General features: G+C 47.9%; 1 protein-coding gene across 1 annotated transcript; it reads left to right on the top strand.

Annotated features, from left to right (window-relative positions):
• The first annotated feature begins 16,022 nt into the window (after nt 1-16,022).
• On the top strand, nt 16,023-22,554 carry Nps (neuropeptide S). Its single transcript, XM_048336100.1, has 3 exons — nt 16,023-16,039; nt 19,198-19,321; nt 22,372-22,554. The coding sequence occupies exons 1-3, from the start codon at nt 16,023-16,025 to the stop codon at nt 22,552-22,554; spliced, it is 324 nt and encodes a 107-aa protein (XP_048192057.1).
• The last annotated feature ends 3,123 nt before the right edge of the window (nt 22,555-25,677 follow it).

The following is a 25,677-nucleotide window of genomic DNA, read 5'->3' as shown; positions in this document are numbered from 1 at the left end:
TGAATCAACTGTCTTGCAAATGTCAATGACAGAACGCCTCCCGGATGAGCCTCCCGCGTTTAACCAGCATTGCAAGGGTCTTGGCTAAATGAATAGGTGGAGTTTAATTCTCCAAAAACCATCCTTTGGCATGACTGCTAACCAGCTGTCTCACCTCACAAAGTTCTTCCTGGTTCTAACTATATGCCAGACGGTTGAAACCCTCTCTCCTCCTTCTCCATACACATTGGAGAGGGAAAGGATTTGTGTTAATTGCTAGAAAGAGTTGAACTCATGCTTAACGCTTTCATTATGACTTCAGATGTCAGGAATGGACAGTCCATGCAAAAAACAAAAGGGTTAATCAGACTTAGTGCATTGTTACCCAAGTTTTGTTCAATGTCAGGGTTTCCTGAAAGGCTGTGCATGAGCCAGCTGAGTATTGTTGAGAAGACATATTCTAGAATATGTCGTTGCTGATCCCAGGACACAAAGGGAATTGTTTCCCGGGCAACAGAAATGTCTTCATATTCATGGGCCCGGGGTCTTTCCCCAGCCTCTGCTGTGTCTGGGTTTGTGTGTTTTCATGGGCTGTCCTGGCGGAGCTGCTCCCAGCCTCCTACCCCAAACCTCTCTCACAGATGGGAAGAGGGCGGTGGCTGGTCAGCACGAGGGCTGACTGAATCCAGGCCAGCAAGGTTATTACCCTCTTGCTCCATGGCAGTAAGTGGATTTTGGAAACAGATGGCATCGTCTGCAACCCAAATTACGGGAGGCAGATACAACGGAGAGGTAAACAGCGCCTACCTCTTCTGCCAACAGATGGATAGCTTCTGCCCTCATTGCCCGGCTCCTGGCTCTTCTTCCAATGATCTGAAAGCAAAATCCCACCCAGGAATGGCTCTATAAGTATCAAATAAGGGGAGACACTATCAAACGAGAGCTCAAGTATTTAGGAGCAAAGAAGAACTCTAAAATTAATGCCACCCATTAATAATTTCAATCACAGACTTTTAAAAAGAGATAGCCATCGAGAAGTCTTTCATGACAACAAAGGCTACTTCACAAAGTCCTGCCCCAACCCATCAGGAGAGTGACTCTGGTTTCTTGGGTGGCATTAATTTTTTTTGCTCATGACTGGAAAGTCAAGGCCCTCAAGGTAAAGAGCTCTGGTACTGGGCTGGGAATATGGCCTAGTGGCAAGAGTGTTTGTCTCCTATAAATGAAGCCCTAGGTTCGATTCCTCAGTACCACATATATAGGAAAAAGCCAGAAGTGGCGCTGTGGCTCAAGTGCAGAGTGCTAGCCTTGGGCAAAAAGAAGCCAGGGACAGTGCTCAAGCCCTGAGTTCAAGCACCAGGACTGGCCAAAAACAACAACAACAACAACAAAGAGCTCTGGTCCTTCAGGGCCTGCTATGACTCCAGGGACAGGGGTACTACCTATGTCACTTCTTTCCAAGGCTCTCCAGCTGAAGACCCATTGGGTGCTGGATTAGAATAAAGATTTTCAGGAAGTGGATACCATTCCCCCTCTTCCTCTGCAACGAGCTGAATGCACACAGCTGGAAGGTTCGAGATGATTTTGGAGTCCCGGAGTGGGAGAAGGTTTAGCTAGTTCACCATCACAGGAAGGAGAGCCACCCACTAGCCAGGACTATCCTACTAATCGGGACCACCCTGTTGGATGACTGCAGGAGTAGGATCTGTTTACTCCACTGTGCAGACTCGGGTCTATTTGTTATTACCTTCGCTGATTAATACATATATAATTTTTAGAAAGGAAAATTGTGTCTATACACGCTTGTTTAGAAAGACCTTGTGTATTATTCTGATGGCTCTGGGGATACTGAGGCAGCTAAGGAGTGTATGACTCCTGATGTCAGAGAAGTTAGAATTTTGTAGGGGAATCAGATGAAAATCATGTCCATAAAATACACTAAAAAAAATTACAAACTGCTATAAAAGTTAAATGGGAATAAAATAGGGGAAGAATGAGATACTATTCTTTGGACAAAGGGATTTGGGGAAAGAGTTTCCAGGAAAGCAATTTTTACACTTTTCTAAAGATGCAAAGGGCCAGATCTATGGAGAGGGAGGAAGAAGTGTTTTGGCTCAGGGCATGAGCAAAGGCGCAGGGGCCGGAAGGGGTGGCGGAGTGGGGAGAAGAAAAGATGAGAGCCGGCAGGACGCTGCGCGCTGGTGATGCACCCGGCTCTTGCCTGCTCTTTTGGGGAGCAGGGGGAGCAGAGCTGCCTTGTGATTTGCAGGAGGGCGGGGGCTTTTTTTGGGCAGATGGGTAGAGAATACTTGCAGAGTGGCAGGGATTCCAGGGAGGACGGTGTTTGGGCTCTGGAACACAGCCGAACATCCTTGGCTTCCAGTTACTAGCAGAGTGAACTGTGAACTCTGTCCTGGAGTTAAGTGATCCTCTGGCCGACTCATTGCCCTGCGGGAGGAAGGACCCTTAGATTTTCCACCCGAGCATTGGGACGGCTTATTGGCAGTGACCCAGAGGGAAAGGGAGTAGGCAGAAAGCCCAAGTTCACTTTGTGGGCCTGTTAAAATAAGTCACCCAGAGATATTCTTGTGGCGTGCCAGAGAGCCTGGAAGGGGAGTCTGGACCTCCAGGCAAAAGACTGGAGACAACTCTGCTGTCCCTGCAGCTGGGATGGAGAAGCAGGAAGAGGACCATTTAGGCAGCACAGTGTCTGGGGAGTGAAGAGCTTCTCGGGGAACAGCTTGGTCCTCCCTTGGGAAACAAGGCAAGGGCATAACCACAGCCAGGAACGGGAGCAGAGGGAGTGGTGTGGGGTCTGAGGAGGAGGAGATGAGGCTGGCAAGGAGGCCGTGCCAAGGATGGCGGTGCCCTTCGCCACAACCGAGATTTCCTGTGACTCCAGGGTGGTGAGGAGCCTGGATAGTCTTAAAACACCCAAACGGTCCAATGAGACCAAGGGCTGGGAAAGGCCACAGGACAGGTGGGAAGAGGTGGGTGGAGGCCCCTCATTCAGGAGATGGCTGAAGGGCATTTGAAGGACCTGTGTAGAAGAAGACAATAAGGACATCTATTACTCAGCAGAGTGCGGGGCCTAATGGGGGAATGGAATTCTGTCAAAGCTGACATAGATGCAGTCTCAGACCCTCTAACAACAGCTCAGCCACCAGAAAGCTCTTTCCAACTAACGCGACCCTTTTTGTTTACAGAGACAGCACAGGCATCCTTCCAAGATGGCTCCCACCTCTTGCTTTTCTCCTGTGCTCGGGCCCCAGGGTCTCTCTTCCTCCACACCCCTCCTGGTCCTGTCCCATCTTTTTCCAGTTCCACAAAGCAATGCAGAGGTCTGAGAGAGCCAGTTGGCAGGGAGAGAAGAGAGGCTTCCAGAACCTTCTGGAAGTAGCAAAGCTGTCCCACCAAATGAGCGACTGAACTTCCACAGAAAGTCAGCTGTGGCTGGGGGCAGCCACGTTGGAAACAGAGCTCACCACAGCCTGGCAGAGAGCTTTCCAAACGTGATCCTAACTGCGTGCCGGGCAGTGTTTCTGACAGGAGAAAAGAATATGGCCGCAATCTGATGTCACAAAGGAGTCCTCCAACAGGAAAGCAGGACTCGATCGAAGGTGTCGCGCGGTGACAATCAAGGAAAGATAGACCACTTGTGGATGTACTTATTTGCCAAATTAGACTGCCGATTTATTCTTGTGGGACCAGAGATACCCTGTGTGCCACACCCACAGAAGCGCCACCTCCTCCTCGGGGACAGAGCGTCCCAAGCTCTCCTGCCCACGAGGTCAGGGTCCGCTTCACTGTGGAGATTGGGTTTGGAGTCGCAGGTCTGTGCAGAGAATGCTGGTGTGTTTGGACAAACTGTAGGTCTTGCTGGCTTATTGAGCAGTGAAGTCTAGTTCTTAAAGAACTGTCAGATTATCAACATGTGCCACAGATTGGATGGAAGGTGTGGCTTTCAGTGGCACCTTCACTGTCACATTGAAAGCCTTTCCTATCCAACTCCCCGCCCCCTGTCCAGGCCTGACACTCAGCTCTGTTACTTTTTGCCTCTCCTCGCATCCTGTGCTTCTCTGATTGCGTCAGGAATTCGGGGCTGGTGTTCAGAGCCACAGTATTTGGGGGGAAAGTCAGAGAGCCAGTCTGGTGGGTTTCTATCCACCCTTCACTGTTTACTTTAATAGAACTTTATGCTTCCCTCCCTACTGAGTCCACAGCCCTAGTTCTGAAGGACTTTTTTCTGTTTTCCTGAAAGTCCAAGGTCAATGGGGTAAACAGGAAGGAAATTCAGAGGAACAGTGTTTCTTATTTTTCCAAATAAAGAAATCATTAAAGCCCAGTGGGTTTTGTAAAAATATTTTTTAAGTATCTGTACGGTTGGGTATAGTGGCTTACATCTGTAATTCCAGCAACTTAGGAGCCAGAGACAGAAGGAGTGGGTTCCATACCAACCTTGGCAAAAGGCTAACGGGACCCTATGTCAAGGAACAAGCTGGGTTTTCTGGTGCACACCTGTGGTCCCAGCTACTTGGAATTCAGAAATGCAGATGTAGGAGGATCGCAGTGTGAGGCCAGCCTTGGCAAAAGGCTGGGACTCTATGTGAGAAAAAAGACTAAAAGCAAATGGACTGGGGAACTAGGTTAAGTGGCAAGATGCTCACCAAGCAAGCAACAAGTCCCAAGGCAACCTCAATACTGCCAGTAAATAAAGTCATACAGAGTCTGTGTACGTTATTACGAATGATTGCAAATGAATGAATGAACGAATGAGGAATTAGCAAGTGTTTTCTGTGTTCTTTCTTTATTGCGGGTGGGTCCGGCAAAGACCCGGCCTTGGGGTTGGTTCCACGGAATTCTGAAGTTGTGAGCGTCAGATGCACCCAAGGACTGGCACTGGCACTGTCTGATCCACGGACCCAATGGCGCATAATTGGGGGTGGGTGGGCAGGTGGAGCTCTTGGGTTGGGGACAGCAGAAAGGATGAGGTGGGCATGGGGTAGGGGGAGGGACGGGGATTCAGCTGTTCCTGCCCAGGGCGGCTCTCACTTGGGCTCTGACTCTGCAGTTTGCACGTAGCAAGTGTGAGCTCTGGCAAACGCCTCCTGGGCACCGCCAACAGGAGGCCCAGTGGGGCCCGGGCTCCGTGTTCCCAGCATTCATGCCTCCTCCTCCTCCTCCTCCTCCTCCTCCTCCTCCTCCTCCTCTTCCTCCTCCTCCTCCTCCTCCTCTTCCTCCACTTCCTCCTCCTCCTCCTCTTCTTCTTTGGTTGGTAGTAGGGCTTGAACTCAGGGCCTTGGTATTGTCCTCGAGCTCTTTTTGCTCAAGGCTAGCACTCTAACACCTGGACTCACAGCTCTGCTTCCGGCTTGCTGGTAGTTATTTGGAGATAAGAGTCTCACAGACCTGGCTGTCCAGGCTGGCTTTGAACGGCTTATCCTTGGATCTCAGCCTCCCGATTAGCTAGGATAACAGATGTGGCCCGCAAGTGCTCAGCTTGTTTGTGAGTTTTCAAATTTCTTTGAAAAATCAGAAGAATGTGTGCCAGCCTGGATTCTCTCCGTCTTCACACGAAGGCAGCAAGAAAGTAGTAGGCTTCCCATTTCTCTTAAATGACTTTTCTAATTCTTTTTGGAGGAGAAAGTCCAGGAAGGTGGAAGCCTTCTTTCCCGAAAGCGTGAAAGCAGAGCTCGGGTTCCGGCCACAAAGCCCAGGGCTGTGTAGTATTCTTGGCCGGATTCTGCTCCTGGACAGAAATGGGACCAGGAGCTGAGAGCCAGAGCAGCTATCGCCGGGGCCAGGGCTGGCCGGCCTAGGTGCTGGCTGTCTTCTTTGGGAGGGACCTTTCCACAGACAATGACTGACATTTACCATTGTGCGGCACGTTCTCCTGCCAGTCACTTCTTCATAAAGCATGTCACCTGCAGACGGCGAGGGCTGAGCTCCCGTGAGCAGCTCTTCTCTCCGCCTGGCCTTCTTCCTATCTCTCCATACCTGCCCTGTTCCCACAATGGTTTACTCCCTAGACTCCGGCGCCTGGAGCTTGCAGGTGGTCTAGCTGACCCTGCTGACTGACCCATGCCACCATCGCCCAGGCTTTGATCATTCTCTGGCTCTTCCGCATACCCCGGGAGGTTCCTTCAGTGGTATTTAGAACGACCAGATAACTTCAGCAGGAATTAGGGGGGCTGGGGGGGGGGGTTAGGTTCCTGAGGAGACAGACTTATCCGTGGGTCCCACTTGGCCTGGCCTGGCTGAGCCCATCTTAGTAGGAGGTGGGTTCAGGGCTCCAAACTGTTCTCAGCCCCACGGGCTGCTGCTTCTCAGGCCGGTACTGGGCCTGGCTGGCTCTGTACCACCCCTGCCTGGCCAGCAGAGCTCTGTGGAGCTGCACAGAAAACCCCTTTGCAACCGATTCTGACCCAAACCGCCTCCTAGGCCTCACTGACCCATAGGGGCTGCTTAAGCCGGAGAGTCTATCAGCAATGGAGTCCTCTGTAATGGCAAGTTTACAACGTGGGCAGACGCCTGCCGCCCCTAAGAAACCAGGAGAAACCTGGAGAGAGAGAAGACAGAAGATCTTGAGAGGAAATGCTTACGGCCCGTGCGCCCGTCTGCGTCTCAGCCATCCCATCTATCAACTGCGAAGAAGCACAAATGAATATGCGGAGTTGTTTTTAGGACCAAATACCCGAGACTGCTTTCTAGAGAGAGCGTGCAATCCACACCCGTGCTCGACGGGCTCCCAAGCTTTCTGGCGACAGCCCCGTGGGCTCCCTCTCCAAGCAGCCCCTCGCCCGTCCAGGGCAGAAGGCAGAGAGCAGGTGGCGGCCATGGTGGAGTCCTCTCCCTCCTCCTCTCAGGGAGGATGTGGAACCTTCTGAGCTCCAGCTCGCAGAGCAGAGCTAGGGGTGCGGAATGAGGACAAGCAGGGCTCTGGTCACACCTTCATCCGGGGTCTCAGTAGGTGGCCCCCCAGTGGCTGTGCCTCCAGCCCATGGTTGGAGGGGGGCCCCGGCTCTGACTCTGCCCCAGTATGATGAGGGTTCTTGACAACTCCATCTTCTCTCCTTCATCTCCAGTCACCCACACTGGTCAGCTTTTCAATGTCTCCTCCTGGCCAGCGTCTGGCCTGTAGTTCCCATGTTTCTTGGTGAAATGTTTGACAAGATAAGAAGAAATGACACCTGTATTTAGAGGAAAGGAGAGGCTTTCATTGGGCTCAGAAACCTTTCATTTGTTCAGGAGAGAATTACAGTATCTGTTACTAATTGCATGGTTAAAATATTAGTTAGATGCCCTTGAAATTTCTGTAGACAACCGACTGTGTTGAAATCATCTGAATAGGTGAGGTAGCTGTCTGGGCTTACGCCAGGCCTAAACTACATTGACGATATAGATTTCATATGTGTAATTGCATTGGGAATTTTACTCTTATAGGGAAATTAAATTAAATACACTTAATTTCCACTGATAGCTACAGCATTTAATAAAGGAATCTTCAAAAATGGTCCCCAAATCCACAAAGCAAAAGCTGGATTTAGACAGAAAGGGATTTATCTTCACCCTGTTTAGGAGTCTGAAGTTCAGGAAGCTCTATCTTCCAGCGACAATGACATTAAATTATTTTAGCTGGGACTTCAGGATCATTTTGCAGGCCAAAGCAGAAGCTTCCAGGAGATAAAGTTTTAAGTGCCTGGTATTTATTTATCCATGAATACAACCCTGATAAAAGATTGTAAAGTTTAAATAGGTACATAGTTGGAAAATAACTATGGACCTCATAAAAACTAGATAGTATCATCTATGGATGAGATTTCTAAAACCACAGGGGATGAAGATGAGGCCAGAGGTTGAAAGCAAGGACAAACTCGGCGGGTTTGCCCCGAGAGAGGGGGGTGTGCAGTGCTTCTGAGTCGGGGGGCCTGTCTGCAGGGAGCAGCTCACCTCTCAGCCCTGCCTCTGCCCCTGGCACCCCGAGAGTTTAGGGCTTCATTTCCCCCGAGCCTGTAGCTTGGGAGCCCAGGCAAAGCTCTACTAGAGCTGAGAGACAATGGGCCTTACGGGGCCTCACTGGGTGGGTGGGAGCAGATCCCTTCCTAGTCGCCTGCTTTCTGGGCTACTCTGCTCAGGGGAGGATCTGGAGACGGGAGCAGGGAAGGGGAGGGGGCAGTAGTAGTAGGCTCCCAGAGCTGGAGGTCGCCGCTGCAGGCTCTGGGTCTTCCTGGGCACAGCAATATGGGACCCTGTCCGGCCTGAACATCACGAGAGTGACCTTGGATGCAGGTGCTGTGGCCTAAATGGACCTCTAGGTTCGCAACCTTGCACGCCACGCCGGCCGGGGTGCAATGGGGTGGCGCATGTAAAATGGTCCACGTGTCAGTCAGAGGCAAAGCTCCAGGAGTCTAGGAAAGAAGAGCATTCTTCCTCTCCCCTCGGGACGTGGTACTCGACTCCGCCCTTCACCCCTCCCCAGATGCCGGGAGTACTTGTCTGTTGACCACAGGTAACCTCCTGCGTCTCCACAGGGCTTCTCCCACTCTCCAGGATCACCCCACCCCGGATCAGGACTCTGCTTCCTCCCTTGTCTGTGCCTCTGGACTCCATCCTCTCCTTTCGCCCTCACCCGTTGCCTCCCTGCCGGCCATTGCCCCTCCTGGCTTCATTGGCTACTACAGGCTGCCCCGAACACCCGGCCAACCATACTAAGACATCCTCTCCTAAAGAGGGAGGAGCCAGAGTCACCTCCACACTCTCAGTGCTGCTTCCAGAACCTTCTCTTCCTGGAGAAAACCTATAGCAGGATGAGGATGAAGGGTTCCATCCCAGACTGCTAAACACCAGTGTCCCCCAAACTCTCACCACTGGCTGCCCGTCCCTCTCCACTCCACCTCTCGGCATGGTCGAGAGAAGTCCGAAAGGTATTTGTTGGAGAAACAAACTTGTTCTTCCCCTGGAATAAAGGAGAGAAAGTTATTTTCCTCATAAAGCAAAACTTTGCCTTAACCCTGTTACTGCTCAGCACAGCCCCACACTCTTCTCTTTATTTTTCTCACTCGCGCACAAATAACCATCGGGTCCTTACGCTCCTCATGTGGGGCAGGAAGCAGCCAATTAGACAGCAAGTGATCTGTCCGTGGTTGGGTTGGGGAAGGTTCCAGAAATGAAGAAGCAGAAGCGGAGCTCAGGTGGGGGCAGGGGTGGGTGGAGGGAAGGCGTCTTAAGGAAGCGGCACTGATGCAAAGCTAGAGGAAATGGAGCGATGGAGCCAGGCACTCAGACTCAGGGGGGATCGCACCCCGGGCTGAGAGCTGCAGTCTCAGTTCAAAGAAGAGATACAGGCCCGTGGGGTTGGGAGTGGGAAGAGAGGCTGGGAGGTGCAAGGAGTCGACACAATGGCCGCTGTTTTCTCATAGGGGAGAAATGTGGTGGATGTCTTGGTGGGGGCAATTGTGTGGGCCTGACTTTAGGCTTTGGGAACCAAATGCCAATAGTACTTATCTGTCAGTGATAACCAAAAGGGCAACTCCAATGCCCCTGAGCTTCACAGGGCTTTGTGGGCTAAGGGTAAGAGTCTGACTGTCCTCTAAATAAAATGGGAAGCCAATGGAGGGCTGGGATCCAATTAGCATTATTAAAAACATTATTATGGATTGCTCTGACAGCTGTGTGTTGCAGACCCTAGGGAGAAAAGAGAATGTGCAGGCCAAGTCAGAGTCTCTTGCAGGCATCCTAGTCAGCAATGCTGTTGGTAGGAGGAAAGACATGTTTGCTCACACTGCCCTGGAGGAAGAACTTGTAAGACTTCCTGATGAGAGGGGCTAAGGAGACATACAAGGTAATATTGAGATGCTTGGTTTGAACAGGGGCTGGATCATGGTCTTAAGGAGAAGCTTGGAGATTGCGTCAAGAATGCACTGGGCATGGCAGCACACTTCTGTCATTCTAGCTGCTGGGCAGGTGTAAGTAATTGAAGCCAGCCTGGGCGTAATTAGTGAGACCCTGTCTCAAAAATGGAAACAAAAGGGCCGGGGCATCGTTCAAGGCATAGAGCGCTTGCCTAGCAAGCCTGGGGCTCAAACCCCAGTTCCCCCAAGAGAAAAAGCACTCGGTGGTGTCCTAGAGAGTGTCACGGGAGGCGAAATGTGAGTCAGATGTGCAGGCGTCTTTCCAGTGGCTGCCTGTGGTTCTTTAGGGAGCGCTAGGCCAGAAGGAGGTCTGGATGGTTGGGATTTTCTCAGTGGAAGCAAAGCAGGTATGACAAACGGCAAGGAGACAACACGCTTTCAGAAGGAACAAGTGCAGTGCTGCCGAGAGAGATATCCGGCGCCATGAGCGGAGCTTGGCAAGATCGCTGATGACTCAGACAGATGAATCTTCGTGGAACAGATGAGGCTCGGATGGGCATATTGTACGGTGCTTCTATGGAAAATGAGCTATGCCATGTATGCTCTCAGATGGAAGCAAGGGAGCGAGAAGAGGAAGAGGAGGAGAAGGAGGACGGAGGGGAAGAAGGAGGAGAAGGAGAAGGTGGAAGAAAAGAAGACGAAATGGAGGAGGAGGGAGAGAATGGTGAGGAAGAAGAGGAGGAGAAGGGGAAGCTAACTGCAGGAACAAAATCCTTGAGAAACTGGGGGAGACTTGGCCCCCCAGGAGTATAAGAATCGTAATTGTCAAAGCAAGGCATGAGTAGCCTCTGGGCACTTGCGGGGGTGAGTTGGTAGTTGTGATGGAGAAGTCCTGAGTCCCTGTCTGGTCTCTTCTGCGTTCTCAGGGAGCTCAGAGGCAAAGCCACTGGTGTGGGCGTGTGTGTGTGTGTGTGTGTGTGTGTGTGTGTGTGTGTGTGTGTGTGCGCGCGCGCGCGCGCAGGGGTGTGGGACGGCGAGCCCCCGTGCTGCCTTTCCCAGGACTGACGGCATGAGATCCTCCCTCGCTCTTACGGGAGGCCAGGTGACTTTCGTGGCGCAGCTTTCCTGCGGTAACACCTTGAGTGGGGAAATGGCGAATGACGTGACTTCCGTCATGGTTGGAATTTTGTCATTTGCAGTGGATGGAGGGAGGCATGTTCAGGACATAATGATGAGGGGCTGCAGCCTCCCAGGTGGGTCATGAAGGAGGAGAGGTCAGAGGACAAAGACCAGAACCCGTGTGCCAGGAGACGGAGAGCTGGAGCAGAGAATCTGGAGCTGGGGCTCCGCCGTCAGCCATGGAGGCGACATTTTGAAGACGGCACATTTTTGAATGATTGTAATGAGCTGTGGAAAAAAGTCACCTCCGTCCCCGACATCACGCCCACGTAGTCAGCTTGCCCCGGTGCCCCTGAGGTGCTGTCTCTGTGCCCGATGCCCCGTCTGGCTCCTGGCCTCGTCTTTGCACTGCATCCGATCACGGTCCACGCTGCGGCCTCCTTGCCGCGGCTCCCCCGTCGCCCGGCCCGTCACTTGGCAGCTGGGCAGCCTGCAGGGCCCGTGGAGGGCAGAGTCCCATCCCGACGACGTGGCCTGGTGCTCATCTGTGTGGCCTGGGCCACAGCAAGGTGGAGCCTGTCATAGGGTGACGGAGACCCGTGGGCTTTGCCCCCTCCTCCTCCTCCTCCTCCTCCTCCTCAGAGCCCAGCTTTAGGAGACGCTGCCCCAGCGCCACGACTCGGCACCACGCCGTCTCCCGCACGCGCCCTTCGCGGTGTTCGCTCAGGGCTGCGGTCGCTGGCAAGCGCGGGACCCTCATTGATTCTGCGATGGATCCACAAACGCAATTTTGGCTGCTTGCAAAGAACATTCTTGAGACAGCTTTCAGGAGTCTTTACAGCAGAGCTCTGCCCCATCACAGAGAGTCCCTGCAAGGGTGACTTGCTCATCCAGAAAGACCCAGATGCTGCTGGCCACGTCCCCCAACCGTCAATTACAGAAACCCTCTTGCCCGCCAGTGGACTCCCCCAAACAGAACACCACTGGCAGAATGACGGAGCCCAGTCTGATGCGACACGTGCCTTCTCAGAAACACATTCAGAACATCACAAAGCAAAGTGCAAGGAAAACAGGACCAAATGCCCACGTTTGCAGCTAAGGACATATGTCAGGCAAAAGAAAACTTAATAGCATATTTTATTACTAATTATTTAAGTCAACATATAACCATTTATCCAAAGGCCACTGCCTCCCATGGAGTCTAGAAATAACTACCATAGTTCACTGGATCCCCAAACTCTGCCAATTACAAGATGTGCCATTCTTTTTAGGGAAGAATGATACACTGCCAGCGGACTGGGAATGTGTCCTTGCGGAGTGCATACCCCACCCAACTGCCCTGCCCGGCAGGCTTGTGGGATCGAGGTGGTCCCCACCCGGAAGTGCCAGACCCCCTTTCCCTTTCTCAGGGCACCTTTGCCATGTCTGCGAGGTGCTCCGAAGTCGCAGCTGAGGTGGTGATCTCTACTGGATAGAGGACAGGGTTGACAATAAGCATCAAAGGATCCACACCCGAGAATCACCAGCCCCCAAATGCCAGTGGAACAAACACTAGAACTGCTTGCACTTTCTCCATCTGGCCACGATGAGTCCCATTGCCATCTAGAATTCCTTTGGCTTTTATCTCCCCAGAACACAGATTGTAACATTCAGTTCTGGGCTTCTCAGAATGCGTGTATGAAAACTGTAGCAAAACTTCTTAGGAGCAACCATCACTTAGAGCCGTGATTTATTTCAATAAACCATCCCAAGCCCTGCACAAGCCTTTATTTCTCCTACTCTAGTAAAGAACCAAAAAAAAAAAAAACTTGGACATATTTTACATTTTAATTATACTACCAGAGCATATAATGGTTTAAATGAATTAAGAAGCAGTAAAATTAAATGGATTTTTCCATACATGTGGAGAGATATAGAGCTTATTACAACTGGGACCAATTGCAGAATATTTTTGAAAGACACCAAAGTCCTGAACTGCATTTAATTGCCCATCTTTTCTCTTTTGTCATTTGTTTGCTCACAAGCTCATTAGTGCATCTTTCTAAAGTTTTGGCGAGGTACTAAAACCAATAGCCATAAAGTCGGCCTAGAAGCAAGTTTCTTGATATGATGACACTAAGCTCTGAGAATTAGACAAGACCTCCTTCGATCCTTTCAGTTCAAAACAGGCCCCATTTGACGTCCTTGAACTTCTGAGGCAGCAGTACCGAAGCACCTCAGAACATTTCACTGCTGACCAGTGAGAAGAAAAAGTCAGAAAGAATTTGCTCCCTCTCCTTTGCTTTCGCTCTGATGTCAGGAAGACATGTGTGAAAAGGGCTTTGGTGACTCTAAGACAGCTCCACCACCACAAAGTCAACTTCCTGGGAGAAGGCCGACAAGTCCCCGGGCTGAGCTGGCACTCACCTTCCTTGTTGGGTGCCGACAGTGGCTTTGAGTCGGGTGATTGTCCCCTCTCAGCTCCAGACATCACACCGAGGGTGTGAATCACGCAAAGACACAGCCTGCAACCCCCCCGCGGGACTCCATGGGCACCATTCTCCTGACCCTCCCCCGACTGCTGTGCTGTCTGGAGGATGCTGAATCATGGCGCTCAAGATTCCCCTCTTCTTCCCCCCACAAAAAACTTGGTTGGAAGAGAAATGCCTCCCTAGACATGTGCAGGCCAAGGGTATTATGCTGCTGAGTTGAGATGTTCTGCTCGGAGCCGGGGTCCGGGGGCTCTGAACACAGAGCATTGTGCAGGATCTGAACACAGAGCAATGTGCACCATCTGAGCTCCCAGCCCAAGCCTTCTCCCAGGCGCTGCCCAACTATTGCCTGGCGCTTGTGTTTAATAAGCTCAGGATCAGAAAACAAACCCTGTTTTTGAACCCAGGCCGAGTATTCCGTAAAGATTAATAATGTGACATGAGGGCCCCTCATTCACTCCTGCGTCAGTGCTATCCAGCCCGGAGGCCCAGTGTGCAGTAAACAAGCAAATGACCTAATTCAGTGAGCAAACGGTAGACCAACTGCCTCTTACACTAGCTCCCTTTGTATGGTTGAGCCTTGTAACAGATTACTTTCGAAATCAGAAGGGTAAGGAGGTACATCTAGGCCTTAAAGAACTAATTTAACACACTTTGACAATAAAGAGAAAAAAAACGAACTAATTTGAAACACTAACCCACACTTCTTGTGGCCCTTCCTGTCCTGGTCATTCGAGTCAGTGGCCAAGACAGAAAGAAGGTGAGGGCCAGCCCCCCTTCACAACGCCAGGCGGTCTTTCATGTATGGGGAGGAAGGCCAGTAGGCCAGGAGGCACCGTGGCTCTGACTCCAAGAAGGAACTGCCTTCAAGGTTTCTTGCAACTTCTTTTCTCAAGTGAATCTTTGCTGACGTACTCCTGGTAGCTTGCTGTTTACCAAGACACCTTGAGGCCCGGGGGCTCAAAGTCGTAGCCATTCTGCAGGCCGTGGTCAGTCTCCACTGAGCCGGCTGGGAAAGAAAGCGCGGCTCCCTGTTGGTCTGGAACCATCGTACAGCACGGCCACATTCTTCCCAGGGAACTGGCAGGCATGCAAGAGGGCAGGGGCCTGTGCTTGCATGTCATCAAAGGTCCCCTGGCCAAAGCAAGTTACATGGCCAATCCCAACACCGAAGAGCTCTGTCTTTGCGGATCTTTGTCTGTGTGGATAGCAGCCAGGAAGGTACAAATAAGTCTGAATAAGGACCAAATCCACCAGACCAAATAGGTGAAAAGGACCAAATCCACCAGACCAAATAGGTGAAAAGGACCAAATCCACCAGACCAAATAGTGAAAAGGACCAAATCCACCAGGCCAAATAGGTGAAATGGATCAAATCCACTAGATCAAATAGGTGAAAAGGACCAAATCCACCAGACCAAATAGTGAAAAGGATCAAATCCACCAGACCAAATAGTGAAAAGGATCAAACCAACCAGACCAAATAGGTGCCAGAACTCTCTGTATTCCATTTACTTACAAGCTCCATGGGTGAAGAAATGAAAGCCTACTTCTTTCTCTAATCCTCTATCTCTGTTTGCGTATGTCTTTCTCCACCCCTTCTACAACCCAGTTTGTCTTTCTTTCTCTCTTCCTTCCTATCTAATTCCTTTTCCTATCTTAATTCCTATCTTAGTTCCTTTTCCTCCTCCTCTTTCTTCTTTCTTCCCCTTTCTCTTCCTCCTCCTCCTCCTCCTCCTCCTCCTCCTCCTCCTCCTCCTCCTCCTCCTCATCATCATCATCATCATCATCATCTTCTTTCTTCTCCTCCTCCTCCTCCTTGGACTCCATCACACCCCTAGTTTCTCATTTCTTTTGTGAGCCTTTTTATCATACACATTTTTCTCAATGCAATGGTAAAGTTGACCCCCAATATCTTCATGCTAACCTGTATCTTTTTTCAAAGAATTACTTTTATCACAACTAACAGTATACTTAGTCTATTTAAAGAATCAAATCATTCTGAGAAGCACTTTACAAAAACAGTAGTTTCTGTTCCCTGTTCAATTTCCTCCCCCAGAGCCATCACTTTTAACCTTTTAAAGCTGATTATCTTTGTATTTATCTCTAAATAATAGTGCATTTTGATTGTTCATTTTCCACATTGTATCTTGTATTCCCACTATAGAAGTTGGGCAGTTTGTTTCTCCACAGAAATACACTCATCCCTAGCCCCGTCTTCAAATACATTTAAATTGCTTTTGGGTTAGAAGAGTATTCAGTAATTACATTATTACCATCACTACGTAAATGCTCCCCTGGCTGACTCAAGTAGTTAACTTTTATTACTTTTTCTTCATAGGTAACTTTTATTTCACTAGAGTGGATCTATGTCCCTCTCTTCCTGTCGCTTCGTTTTCTTTGGATTCATCGCTAACTGAGCCCTAATTCCCTGGTTGTCTATTTCTCCTCTGAAGACATCCAGCTATTCTTTGGCTCTTATCACCTCACAGAAGTCATTCCAAGAGACTGCTAACATGCACCAATTTGCTAAGTGCTGAGCACTTGAGTCGGTTGGTCTGAAGAGTGCTTGCTGACAGATCCTTCACAGGCTCAAGCAGGCATGGAACTGGAGTGCATGTAAGTCCTTCTTTTTCATTGGAGTGAATATGTTCCACTTTTTCTGTTGCCTCCTTTTGAGATCACTGGAGAGCTCTCCTGGTCATCTCGGGAATTTCCTTCTTTGTCTCCCATCTTCATCTCTCAGATGTATCTCAAACTTTCCTTGTTATAGATTCATGTGCAACAAACCTATAAAGGAAGAGCATATCCTGAAGTAGTTTTCTGAGAAAGTGCTTATAGGAAGTGTAATTTTGCACTTTCACATATCTGAAAATATTCATCAACATTTCATACTTAATAAAAAGGAGTAATTCTGGTTATTTATGATTTGTTATGAATAATAGTCTAGATTGGATACATTTTCTCCTCTCAAATTTTGAAAGCATTATTCCATTATAGTCTAGTTTGTCAGTGTTACTTTTGAGATAAGTCTGTAGATGATATGGACTCTGGTAAAATCCAGTTCACTGAAATTTTATGATGTCTATTGGTGTAGGTTGGATTTTATCCATTGTGCAGGACACTTGATTTATTTTATTCCTATGATAAATGTTGTTGAATTGTTTACATCGATCCCCATTCTTCTTAGAGTTCCTATTGTTTGTATGTTAGATCTCTTGGACTAGTCTTGGTCTTTCATTGTCCTTGTTTTTTTTTTTTTGTTTTTTTTTGTTTTTTTTTGTCTTTTTTCCTCTAAGGTCTAGAGGATTTATTTAACTTTATCTCTCATTCCTTCTAAGGAGTTTTCTTTAGTTTCAATTTCCATTCGCTTTTTTTGGTCTTTCATTTTTTTTCTTTCACACAGCTTCTTTTCTTGTTTTATAGATACAGCTATTCTTTTTCTTTTTTTTCTTTTTTTTTTTGGCCAGTCCTGGGCCTTGGACTCAGAGCCTGAGCACCATCCCTGGCTTCTTCCCGCTCAAGGCTAGCACTCTGCCACCTGAGCCACAGCGCCCCTTCTGGCCGTTTTCCATATATGTGGTGCTGGGGAATCGAACCGAGAGCTTCATGTGTAGGAGGCAAGCACTCTTGCCACTAGGCCATATTCCCAGCCCCAACTATTCTTTTTCTTCAGAGAACATTAAGTCTTTCTTTTCTCATCTTCTTTTTCTTTTTCACTCTCCACATTTCCTTCAAGTTACCTTTTATGGTTTGTCTTGGTCTTTGCTTTTCATGGAGCATTGGTGTTGCTAGTGGTGTTGCCTGTCTTGCCTTCATGGTTCGTATTGGGTTGACCCTCATTCCCTGTATTGTCCAGTTAATCTGTTTATCTCTGTGTAAGCACCAGCAGGCCTGTGGGATTTTGTGTGCTATTGGAGCTGTTCACTGAGGACTTCAGTGCATTGCAGTTGGCTGGAATGCTTTTGTTAGGGAACCTTCCTGTCTCTAGATTTCCAAGTTTTCCTCTTGGGGTGGTCAGGTAACTGAATGAAGAGCTTTTGCATTTACTTTCCTCGTGGTGAAATACCTGTCTGGAAGTGATGGACGCTGCGTCACAGAGGAGACCCACGGCCTTAGCTCGGAGTCTATTGTTTCCCCTGTCCTTGCTTTCAGAAGTGTGCCGGTGTATCCCACTATACCTAATTGGTTCATTCGGGCTGGAGACCTTCCCTTTATCCCTTCCCAGAGGATCTAACCTTCTTCCCAGTCAGTAAGGAGGGAATGTGGTATGCAAATTACCCCTAAACAGATTTCTCTCTAATCCTCCTTGATGATGCCTCCTTCAGCACACACAGAAGTAGCTGGTTCCAGGCCTACTTGAGCCTGTGAAGGACTATCAGCAAGCACTTCTCAGAGCTACCTACTTGAGTGCTTGGCACTTGGCAAAACACCGCTGCTCTGATCCCCCTCACTCCTTTGGTTTTTATGTATTTAATTTAGCGAGGATTGAGAAGACACTGAAAGAGAACACGGACCTCCGTCCCCTTAGTGCTCTGGTAGCCCTTTGCCACCTACTGGCCATGAGACGTTCCTCAAGACAATGGTGAACAAAGGTGCTTTATCCCTTGCCCCAAGCCTGGCACAGGTCCCGCAATCTGGTTTCTCTCAAGAGTACAGCTCTCTGCTTCCCCTGAGAGTCAAAATGGAGCTCCATGGTTTGATAATCACATGAGAACCATGCAGAGTGGAAGTTTCCCAGTGGAAGAAACGCAAGCGCTGACAAGCTGGCAGCAAACGTCCCAGACTCGGGGCAGCTTTGTCCTCCAAAAGATGCTGATCTGAAGGAGGCGAGAATTTTCCTCTGTGGCTCTGTATTAAACAAATGTTGGCACCGCCTCAGAAGCACAGGCTATCCAAGCAGAAAGCATCTCCCTCGGTGTTTTCCTCCATTCTGAATCCCAGCAGCATCTGTTCACACTGAGCTTTCCCAAATCAGCAGATTACCACCAATGCCCACTGAAGCGCAAGGGCAGTCAAAGCCTCCGAGGACCCGGTGCCCTGGGGAGAGAAGGTCAGACCAGCCAGTGCCCACGAAACTCTGCGCCTGGGACCCGACGAGGGCCCCAGGACAGAAACAGTGTTTTCCTTGATTTGAAGAACCGGTGGAACCCTTTCCTGTCGTTCTAAAGACATGGCTGTAGAAAACCACAGTTGAAAAGTGAATGCACAAACACTGCTTGAAAAGATTCTGCACTTTTTTTTTTTTTTGTACTATAGTGATTTCTTTTTGTACCAGTCTGTGAAACAAGATGCCGGGGACATCCAAGGGAATATGTCATCCTTCCTTCAAGTTTAAACTCTAAGACAAAACCAGACCTTTATTAGTTCCTTTTGAGATGTCTGGCCCTCCACGTCCCAATGATACAGCACAGAGGACAGGACTTTTGAAGGGCACTCTTAATGGTAACCTTTAATGAAGTCAGTCACCAGGAGCTCAATGACAGCATGTGTACATATTTGTCCTTTTCCTACTTAACGAGAACAAAAGGCCAGAGGCAGACCAACTAACCACCTGAGATGGGACATGGTGACATTTTTACTTCTGAGCTTCTCTGGTATAAAAGGACCCTGCAAGGAGGATCTGAACATACGTTTGAGGAACTCGGCAATAAGACCACCCGTCGTCTCGGTACCTACCGATTTCAGGAAGTCCAAAATGATTAGGTAAAATATTGCATTGTTCTGCCAAGAGAATACTTGAGTTTCTGTACATTTTTAACTGATACTGCCTATAGGAAACGAAATATAACTTTTTGTCTCTCCTTTCTACTCTGCAGCTCATTGAAACTCAATCTTATCTTGGTTCTGTCTCTGTCCACTGTGCACTTGTTTTGGTGTTATCCAGCTCTGTCTTCGAAGGTAAGGCTTTTCTCTTTTTTGCCTCTATTTTTTGCTGTTTGAATAGATGATTGGAATTGTAGAGTATTTGAATCCAAAATCATCTCAAGGAATATATGACAGAACAGTAACTTTCTTTGTTTCCAGATCTTTCAAGAAAAAAGGTATAAACAGATTCATGAAATTAGCCAAAAAGAGTCATTGGAAGGACAGAAGTAATATTGGCCAGTATTAAATTTGTTGGAAACTGTCTTTGAGTTATCACTTGCACAGAGAAGTATTCATTTCAATGTAAAGATATTTAATTTTTTTGCTATGACATTTTATTTACTCTTCATGCTTGAATCATAGTCTCAGTGCACCTTTAGCCATCTGAATTATATAAAAACACAACAGTTATTTTTTGAAACTGTGAATGTCTTAATTTTACAGAAAGAATAGAGACATTTCTCAGATGAAGAATACAGACAACATTTTAAACCCCAATGAAAGAGTGCATAAAATATTAATCCATGTATTTATTAAGGGCTTTGATGGAGCTCCTGATTGTGTTTCCTGAGCTGTTCAGGAAATTCTGAAAAGGAAAGACTTTCTTTGGGATGCCGAATGCTATTGTAGTTGGTATTTCAGTTATTTCAACAAAATGTATCTGTGCTTGTTGCTGACATCATGAACTTAACTTTTCTGCACAAATGTTAATCTGTTCCATTGTAATGACTGAAATTTATGAAACTAAGTTTCGGATAGAGATATCACACAAACCCTAAACGACAAATCTGTATCCGAACATAATGGTCTCATTACCTATGCATTCGGTCCTCTCGCTGATCTTTGCATCTGCCATTTTTCTATTTCTTGTTTACTTAATGTAGCTGTCTTTTTCTTGCTGTACTCCTATGAGCATTCAACTCTAATTTAGTCATTGATTCGATAAGACACCACATTGATCAAGTTGATGAGTCAGAATCCATAAATTGGCCTCTTTTCTCAAGTGTCTTCCTAATTACTTTCTATTCTTTCCTCCAAAGGTTTTCTCATGACATTTCTATTGAACAAGAGGCACTTGTCTGTAGCTTTTTAAAAATTAAGAATGTTCTTTCTTCTAACATTCTTAAAAGACCTCTTTGCCCACGAATGAAATATTTCACCTTGAACTACATCTTCCACATTTGTAGTTTTGCAAGTGACAATTTTGCTGTCATTACCACCCCATCATATGGTAATCGTGTGCATGCCAATTTGATTATTGAGTGGGGACGATGAGGGAGCCAGGACTCATGGGATTTTGTAATTTTGTTTGGAGCCTCACAAAGCGCAGTGCCAGGCCAAGTGTATAGTAGTACTCCATTAACGGTGCCTCCCCCAGCAAGAAACGCCTTGTAAAGTGGATTGCAGTCTTTTTAGGGAGGGCTTAGGGATCGCAGAACTAGAACATGTCCTCCTGTTAGATGAAGGTGGCATCCTGAGTATTTCTGGAAATAACTGGATCGTTTCCCTTTGTGCAGTGATACCTCGGCTGCTCTGGTGGTGATTTAAAATGGATGGTAATTAACTCTCATTTGCCTACCATCAATCCTAGAGGATAAATCTGTATCCAAATAACTATATCCCGTTACTTACATAATCGGTCCCCTCGCTAATCTGTGCATCTGTCACTTTCCTTTTTCTTGTTTACTTCATATAGCTGTCTGTTTCCTGCTTTATTCCTTAGGGAAAAACACAGAGTGGTGTTTGTAAAATTGGTTTTCCCATAGCCAATATTATGAGACTGTCTTTGATTATTCCTATATCAAAAAGAAAAAAAATACCCAGAAAGCTCATCATTTCCCCAGACACTAGCAGGATGGCTCCCACGGGACCTGCAGAGCTCAGCAGGTCACCAGCCAGGGCAAGGAAAGCCACAGAGAACCTTCTGGACCCATCTAGCCTCAACCTCCAGATACAAGACCCCGAGGCCAAACTTGACTTCCCACACCAAGACAGCAAAATGGATCTTGATAGATATTTTGGAAATGATCTTTAAGTTTCAATTCAACATCTCAGTTTATGCATCTTGACTGGTGTCACCCTGCCATCGTCCCCCTCCTAATCAGCCTCTCTCCTCCAGTTACCAGGTGCAGCATGGAATGGCTTTGTTTTTACTTTTCAGTAGAGTTCTTTATTTTTTTTCCCATAAAATAATTCAGAATTTACACTTCTGGTATAGCTGAGAAACCCGGGCTTGGAGTCCAAAAGTATCAGCTCAAATAACTGTACCCACAAGCCAGGTGGCTTCCTAGTACAAGAGAGAGGAATTCATAGTCTAGCTTTGCTGTGCAACAAAACAAGGCCAGGCACGTAATGCATGTGGTTCCAGGACTGCTGGTAAATCATGGCTTTTGCTAGCGATGTGATTTGTATTTGCCCCTTGTCGGTGTGTTTTTTGATTCTGAAACCAGGCAGGAGAGAAAGCATGACAAGCATTCCCAGTTCTGACCAGAAGCCCCGTCCGGGCTGCCCCGTGTCTCTGTGGCTGTAATAGGGTTCTGACCTTTGCTCTCTCTCTCGAGCTGGCTTCCCCATCCACAAACACGGGGCTGCACTCCAGGTTCTGTGGCCCGCAATAAGGACTGGACCCCCAGCCCCAAGGGGAAGGAAGATCCCAGAGTTCAAGAAGTGGGGGCCACTCTGCAGAACCTCAGGATAGCTGGGAGGAGGCTCAGCAGAACCTACCAAAACCCTGGCGTTTCATCCTCCTGGGTGGTTTTCAAGAGGAAATTTCCCAGGACTAATTAGTGCCACTTGAAATATTCCTTACAAAATAACAGCAACAAGATTACTAGGTACTGTGCATGATAGAAATACTGAATAGCAGCAATTACATAAAAAGTATAAAAATTAGACAAATGGGTATCACTCCAAGTAATATTTTTGTATCTAGGTAAATATACGTTGTGATTGGACTAAGTCTCTGCCTTAAGATTAGATATATTGGATGTAATGCTATATAAGATTTTGAAAACGGTCCCTGTAGAAATAAACTTTTAACACCGAAGCTGTATTCTCTCCTCTTCTCTCATCTGGATTGCCAGGTGTCTGGAAAGTACGATTCCGCTTTCATCCTACTGAACAGCTGCCCGGCCAGGCTGGATGTACGAGGGGGGCTCGCTTTTCTAAAGCCAATTTTGGAGAAGATGGTGATGAAAAGGTCCTTTCGCAATGGAGTTGGCACAGGAATGAAAAAACTTCCTTTCGAAGAGCAAAACGATGAATAAGTGTGCAAAGAACTCTGGGAATTAATCTCAAACTATGTGGAGTGTGACTGATATGCTAGAAGTCTATTGTAGCTTTACCATTAAGTGTTGCTTTCCTCCCACGCTGCAAATATCTCTCCTCTCCTACCTGGTCCTGAGTAAATTGAGTTTTAAGAAGTATAGACCTGGTGGAAACGTGGAGAAAAAACTGTCCAGTTGGTAACTTTCCAAATAAGGATGGGTGCATTTGCTTTGATTGTAAATTGCTCAGACCTTGTGAGCATTTTCATAGTCAGGACATTAGTATGATTTCCCCCCTGTTTGGAATATTGTGATATGATACTATTGAAGTATGTATATGCTACTTTTCAATGTGATTTCGCAAATGGCTTAGCTGAACCGACTGCTTTGGGTTGTGCTGTTTCAGTTTGTAAGAAAGGCTTGTTAAATTAACCGAAGTTAAGATGGGCAATATCACACTGTGTCAATCAATCAACCAATTATTCAGACATCAGCAGAGCTCTCTGGATGTAATTCTTGCCTCTGTTCCTTGATTCAAAATATATTTAAATACAGATTGATGTTTTGTCTTGGGTTCTTATTGCCTTTAGACATCTTAAAACATGAAACACTGAAGGTAACAACAAAGACACCAGAAAGCCCCTTCCCGCCTGCCAGGAGGTGGGACAGTTCTTTGGGAGAGCTTCTCAAAATTCCACTCGTGGCAACATAAGATTCCTCCTGCAAAAGGCCCAGCACAACTTCCAGGGAAACTCTTGACTTTCTTTAAAGAAAGGATAATGAAAATGGTCTGATAAGAAATGTGCTCATTACCTTACTAATGTAACTGTAACCCCTCTAACATCACCCTTACAATTAAATTAAAAGAGAAAGAAAGACTCCTGCAACATTGATCTCTGTGTTATTTGAAAGGCATGGATAAAGGAAGTGTCTGTACATGTTCAGTTCTGCAACATGGTCAGTGCCTTCCCTGAAAGCCACACACAGTGCCCAGACCTGGCCTTCTGCAAGCTCGCTTCCGGTAGAGACGCAGCGTCCTCCCAGAGTGGTGTTCAGGGTGGGTAGATGTGCTGAACCAAGCACGTTCTGCGAGGTGCGGTGCTCCTGTGGTGTGGAGGAAGCCCGAGGCCTCTGGCTGGGTTCTGCCCTCGGTTAGGGAAAATCTGTGCTCCTTTGACCTGTGCCCCAATGAGCCAAAGCATGATTGCACTAGCACAGCACGGTGAGCACTGGTTAGAGGGAAGGATCGGCGAAGCCTGGTCCTGTCTGAACTCTGCTCTCCGTTCTCTGCCTGCGCACTCTCTTTCCCCTGCGCTGTTCCGCCCTGCCGATGCGATGGTCTCTAGGCCCTGTGGCCTGTGTCTCTAAGACCTGCTTGGGCATCGAGCCGTGTCTCTCAAGCTCCATGCACACGGGCGTGATGCGCAGCTCCATGAAGCCCCAGGTCTCTGGTCCCGGATCTCGGGATGCGGTGGGCTGTGCAGGGGCAGACCCTACATGAGGCTGTGTTGAAGAAGGAGAAGGGGAAAATCATGCACATAGTATGTTACCTGCCTCAGTTTCCCTCCGTTGCCTGGATTCGAATGCGTGCCCATCCCCTTGGGGCCCATTCTCTCTCTTCATCAAATATCCCAGGTACAAGGGGTGCCGGTGGAACCTGAGATATTTTACAGTGCTCTTCCCCTGGGGTAATAACACAGTCTCTCCATCAGTGAGCCCCGCACCTGACTCTAAGCACCCAGCGTAAACTGGAGAAGCAAAGCAGCGTGACCGTGAAAGCTGCCTGGTGTCCGCCCCAGCCCAGGGACCCCCGCTTCAGGCACACCTGTGAGTCTCTGTACAGGTAACTGCAAGGCAGGTCATGGCGTCCAAGTTCTTATTCAAAAGTGGAGAAAAAATTTGCTGAAGCATCCAGGTTTACATTTCAAAACTAAAACCAATTTCTCCTAAGTTCTTACAGCAGAAACAAAAAGCAGCCAGGGCCATGGAGGAGCGAAGATTCCTGTTCCTGTGGGCCACTAGAGGGTTTAAATCCACCTCCGTCCCTTCAGGAGATACTCACGGTTAGTAAAACCTCATCCATGCAGGACAGCTGGGATCTGACCCCTCCCGTGCTGGGGCTGAGGGCAATCTATTGTGCTGTTTCTCTGAATAGATCCAATATATCAAATCTACAGACATTGCTATTTCTCAATGCTCTATGATTCCTTAAAAACAAACCTAATATCATTACATGACTATTGCTAATTACACAAATGTCACTTGGATTTATTTTTTTTTTGCCAGTCCTGGAGCTTGAACTCAGGGCCTGAGCACTGTCCCTGGCTTCTTTTTGCTCAAGGCTAGCACTCTGCCAACTTGAGCCACAGCGCCACTTCTGGCCTTTTCTATATATGTGGTGCTGAGGAATCAAACCCAGGGCTTCATGTATACGAGGCAAGCACTCTACCACTAGGCCATATTCCCAGCCCTTCGATTTCTTTTAAAGAATGATTTGATATCTTCTAATTTGGATCTTCTCCTGGTACTGATTCCAGCAGCCTACCAACTCCATTTCCCAGATCACTTTCTAAATCAGATGGGGCTTCTCTGTCCCAACCCAACCCAAAGGGAAACCTTTTGTCCTCTCTCCAGGAAGGGCCAACCGTCCATGCAACAGGGAGCGATAGAAGATGGACCCTCTGCACCCCCTTAAGGTAAGACAGGACCAAGGTCATTTGGTGGGGAAGGGGTAAAGCCTGATGGATGAGGAGATTCCTTTTTTAATTTTAAGTTATAGGATGGGGGAGGAGAGTAACAGAGAGACCATTTAAAACCACCTTCTCCTTTAAAATGGTAAAAATCTGGGAACCCCTCACGAATGGGTAAAAACAGAAAACATAAAAAATGTATCTAGCAAAAGGAAAGCCTGAAGGATGCCTTGGTTTTCATAAAAATAGTCCCTTTTAAATTCATTAAGTAGTTGTGCAAAGGGTTCCCTGGGTTTTGAGGGAGCCCCCCCCCCCATCTTACCCACATAGAATCATTGTCTAAGGAGCGGGAGGCTCCGGGCTGCCAGCACCCGGTGAATACACTCAGTATGAATTCAGTAGCTGTGAATTCAGCAGCCGGACAGCTGCTATC

The sequence above is a fragment of the Perognathus longimembris genome, chromosome 2 (genome assembly GCF_023159225.1).
Source record: "Perognathus longimembris pacificus isolate PPM17 chromosome 2, ASM2315922v1, whole genome shotgun sequence".
NCBI classification, from domain to species: domain Eukaryota; kingdom Metazoa; phylum Chordata; class Mammalia; order Rodentia; family Heteromyidae; genus Perognathus; species Perognathus longimembris.
Note: the sequence above shows the minus strand (reverse complement) of the source record. Positions and strands in the feature narration are given on the sequence as shown.